Below are 4025 nucleotides of genomic sequence, written 5' to 3'. Positions count from 1 at the left end.
GTCAATCACCCATACACCCGTCCTCAAAATAATAGTCGAAAATTGCCCATCAACTCCTTTGATTGCGAGTCATCAAAGGGATAAATGACCGCTAGCGGGGGAAAGCGATAGAAATTGGTTGGGGTTTTTGATTTAGTTACAAGAAGTACTTCTTTGCTCGTTTGTAGCGCCTCAACTCGAGTTTCCGCTGTAGGATTGAATGAGGTGAAGAGAGCTGAAGCCAAGGTTCCTTGCTACGTCCCATAGTATAATTTTATATATTAATATTTAATATACAAAAATATACATATTTTATAAATAATTAATGTATATATTTTTTGTATATTTGACTAGCGATTTAATTATTTTTAGCCGACATGCCAAATATATCACAAAAGGATAAATGTGAATTATTGAAAGTAAAAAGTGGATTTAATTATCATGATTAATAAATATTAATTACAATAAAACTATGAAAATTGGAGCTTCATTTGTTTTCTTTTCATTTCTTCTGTCATTAATATTCTCTCTGTTTCAATTTACGTGACACTTTTTGTTTTTCGAGATTCAAATGTTTTAATGTTGACCATGCATTTTAATATAGAATCATTTAAGTTTAAAATAAAGTTTACAAATTTGAAAACTACGTAAAAATGATATAAGTTACAATAATTTATAATTTAAAATATTTAAAAGGTATATAAAAAAAATTATGATGAAAGTATACTTTTTTGAATTCTTGAAATCCAAATACCTTCACGTAAATTAGAAGGGATGGAGTACTATATTTCATTTCACTGTTTGCATATACATAATCTATCATGGATCTCTAAGTTAAAAGAGTTCAATATTAACAATGTTTAAAACTGATCCCATAATATTGATCAACGAGTGAGTGCTACACCAAAATATTTTAATAATATGAGAAGAGATTAAAGTAGCAACCGAAAAATATATCCATCCAAAATTAGTAAAAAAGCCAGCCGTAACCAAAAAGTATGAGCCACATATATTCTTTCCACACATAGGAAATAAGAGTTCACATTAGTATAAATAGTTTGAGTAGTAAACCCTAGCATTTCCTTCCTCTTTATTTTCTTCTTCATATCCATATATACTTCTTCTTGCACCTTGGTCTTACATTTACTCCATGTCCTTTCTCTTCATAGCTACTACAAACTCGTAATCACTTAAGTTTTCTTTCGATTTAACGATTCAGTATTTGAAATCCACTGATCCGTCTGCTGCTTTAAACTAATAATATCTTCGCACTGAAAAATATTACAAAGGTAGCAATCGTGGATCGAAGGTATGGGAAGAGGCCCTTTTCCTCCAATGAATCGGAGGAGAAAGAGGATAACACGAATACTACTACTACTACTACAAATGAAGAAGAACCTATTTTCCCTTTTTACTCAGCTCGATCTCAACATGACATGTCTGCTATGGTTTCTGTTCTCTCTCAAGTTATTGGCAGCACTACTACTACTACTACTAATAATAATAATAATACCAATATTTCTTCAGTTAGTTCCTCCGTGAATGGAATTAATCCATTAACCCTACCTCAATCAACTGGTGCAAATCTGCAAAACCAATCTCAGTCCGTCCAAGAACAAGGTATTACATCATACTATTATATATATTTGAGCCCCCTTTTTTCCCTTAATTAATTGAAGAATATATTTTTCCATCCTGTTATGATCGATCTTCACTAACAAAATAAATTAAAGGGACTATTGTATGGCTTATTGTATGATATGTTTTGTACTTGCATTTTTTTTTCCTTAAGCGAAAGCTTATCTTTAATTTGTAGATTATCTTTATGACAATAACTAATCTAAGTAATTAATATTATTTTTAATGTGCGTGCGCCACTTGATTTCTAGAATACACAGTCAACAAATTACCAGGATTCTATTTTTAACAACTTCATGGTTTCTTTTTCTTTTTTATTAAATTATGTGATCAACAATTTTGTTATGTTTTTATCTTATATCCAAGGTGATCAGTACGTGTAAATAAATTTTTATACCATCAATACAATTTAACGTGTTTTTGATAGTTACTTAATTACCTTATATTCCATGTTATTAATTACAATAACAATAAATCTAGTAAATCCCACAAATAGCAGTCTCGAGAGTATAGTATGTACGCAGACTTACTTAGAAAGATTGTTCCCGGTAGACTCTCGGCTCCAAGCAAGCATTTCCATGTTACTTATTATGGATAATTTATAACCTTTAATTTTCTGTAAAATAATTTTTTTACACTGTGAGTATATAGAAGTTAAACTCGTGTGTTACATGTGTATGAAAAGGAAATCAGCAGAGAAAACGGCATTATAGAGGAGTAAGACAAAGACCGTGGGGAAAATGGGCAGCCGAAATACGTGACCCAAAAAAAGCAGCTAGAGTTTGGCTTGGAACATTTGACACTGCTGAAGCTGCAGCAATTGCTTATGATGAAGCTGCACTTAAATTCAAAGGCAATAAAGCTAAACTCAATTTCCCTGAAAGAGTTCAAGGCAAAACTGAATTTAGTTTTCTCACCAATACTACACAAGATTTGGGCATAGTTGGTCAGCAATTTCCAGCTACTAGTTCCATTAATAGTAATCTCCCTTATTTTCAACCTAATTATTTGTCTCAAGAACATTTTCCTAATGTGCATCACTACGCACAGTTGCTTCGAGATGGAAATAATTTTGAGATGAATTTTGGGGTTTCGCCGAATTTTTATCAACCAATATCAGAAGGTTTTGTTTCGGAATCGTTACCGAATACATCATTGGAATTACAACAAGGAACATTTCATGAGCAGGAACAAGAAGTTAGTTATAATCAGCAGCAAGAAGAAGATTTTCTGAGATTTCCATTTCATTATGGGAATTCTAATTCAAGTACTGGACCTAATACTGGTGAAAGTAATTGGGAGGATTTTGAACATAGAAAGTAATTTCTTGCTATGTAATTGAGGCGCAACGACTTTCGTGCAACTGCTACGCTCTTCGTAAGGTTTCTTGAAGATGTTCGTTATAATTAAGTTCGTAACAATTAATTAAAGTTTTTTGGTCTATCGGAAACAATATTTTTATCTCTTCGAAGATAAGGGCAAGGTCTATGTACACCCCTTCCTCCCCAGACTTCACTAGTAAAATTTTACTCTGAGTATGTTATTGTTGTTGTTATTATTATTATTGTTGGTGTAAAATGCGAGTTTTTTTCCTCTGTTTTTCTTTCAGAAAATTGTAACTTTGGAAGGTTTGTTTACGCTTCTTGTTTAGTTATTACTACCCCGCCGAGAAAAGATCTTTTTTATGAACCTAGCTATAGAAAAATGTCGTGTGATTTTCTATGTTTAAAGTTTCCATTTGTTTCTCTTCATATTTCTCCCAAACTTCAATCGAGTATTTTACTATGGGTTGAAGTTTCACGACAATACAACAACAGATTCAGTAAAATCCCACAAGTAGGGTTTGTGGAGGGTAATGTGTACGCATATCTTACTCCTATCTTGCGAAGGTAGAGAAGTTGTTTTTGATAGACTCTCGGCTCAAGAACAATGAAAAGGAAGCAAAAAATAAACATTAGCACCAACAAGGTAATAGGGTAACGGAAACAAATATAATGACACAACATATAATAACAAAGATCTAGGAATACGAAAATACAAGAATACCACCAAAACCACTGGTAAAAATGACACAACGTCTAATAAAAAGGAACTAGGAATATAGGAAAATATAATACTAGTACTAATACTACCAGTAGGACTAGGAGAAACTTTCGACTACATGTCAATCCACAACCTAAATCTCGACCTCCACACCTTCCTATCGAAGGTCATGCCCTTGATAAGCTGAAGTTTCATGAAAATAAATGTAAAAAAATCACCATCAAATAATGATGGATAACAATTGGTAATTCTTTCCATCAGATACATTAACCGGATAAATAGAATAAGAGCTTGCTATAGCTAATCGCGTGTGTATATATATATATAAAAGTTAAATCTTATTTAGTTATATCTCAATTTCAGAT

At 32.1% G+C, this 4025-nt stretch overlaps 1 protein-coding gene across 1 annotated transcript; it reads left to right on the top strand.

Annotated features, from left to right (window-relative positions):
* Positions 1–1061: 1061 nt before the first annotated feature.
* On the top strand, positions 1062–3306 carry LOC107784378 (ethylene-responsive transcription factor ERF113-like). Its single transcript, XM_016605510.2, has 2 exons — positions 1062–1599; positions 2303–3306. The coding sequence occupies exons 1-2, from the start codon at positions 1416–1418 to the stop codon at positions 2938–2940; spliced, it is 822 nt and encodes a 273-aa protein (XP_016460996.1). The 5' UTR covers positions 1062–1415; the 3' UTR covers positions 2941–3306.
* The last annotated feature ends 719 nt before the right edge of the window (positions 3307–4025 follow it).

This window comes from Nicotiana tabacum, chromosome 20, assembly GCF_000715075.1.
Source record: "Nicotiana tabacum cultivar K326 chromosome 20, ASM71507v2, whole genome shotgun sequence".
In the NCBI taxonomy this organism is placed as follows: Eukaryota; Viridiplantae; Streptophyta; class Magnoliopsida; order Solanales; family Solanaceae; genus Nicotiana; species Nicotiana tabacum.
The sequence above is the reverse complement of the archived record's forward strand: the minus strand, read 5'-3'. Positions and strand labels throughout refer to the sequence as shown.

Bases quoted from the DNA above. Each gene is read 5' to 3' on its own strand.
- LOC107784378 (XM_016605510.2), top strand. From the start codon at position 1,416: ATGTCTGCTATGGTTTCTGTTCTCTCTCAAGTTATTGGCAGCACTACT. The intron at 1,600-2,302 runs GTATTACATCAT...GTGTATGAAAAG, and splicing joins TCAGTCCGTCCAAGAACAAG to GAAATCAGCAGAGAAAACGG.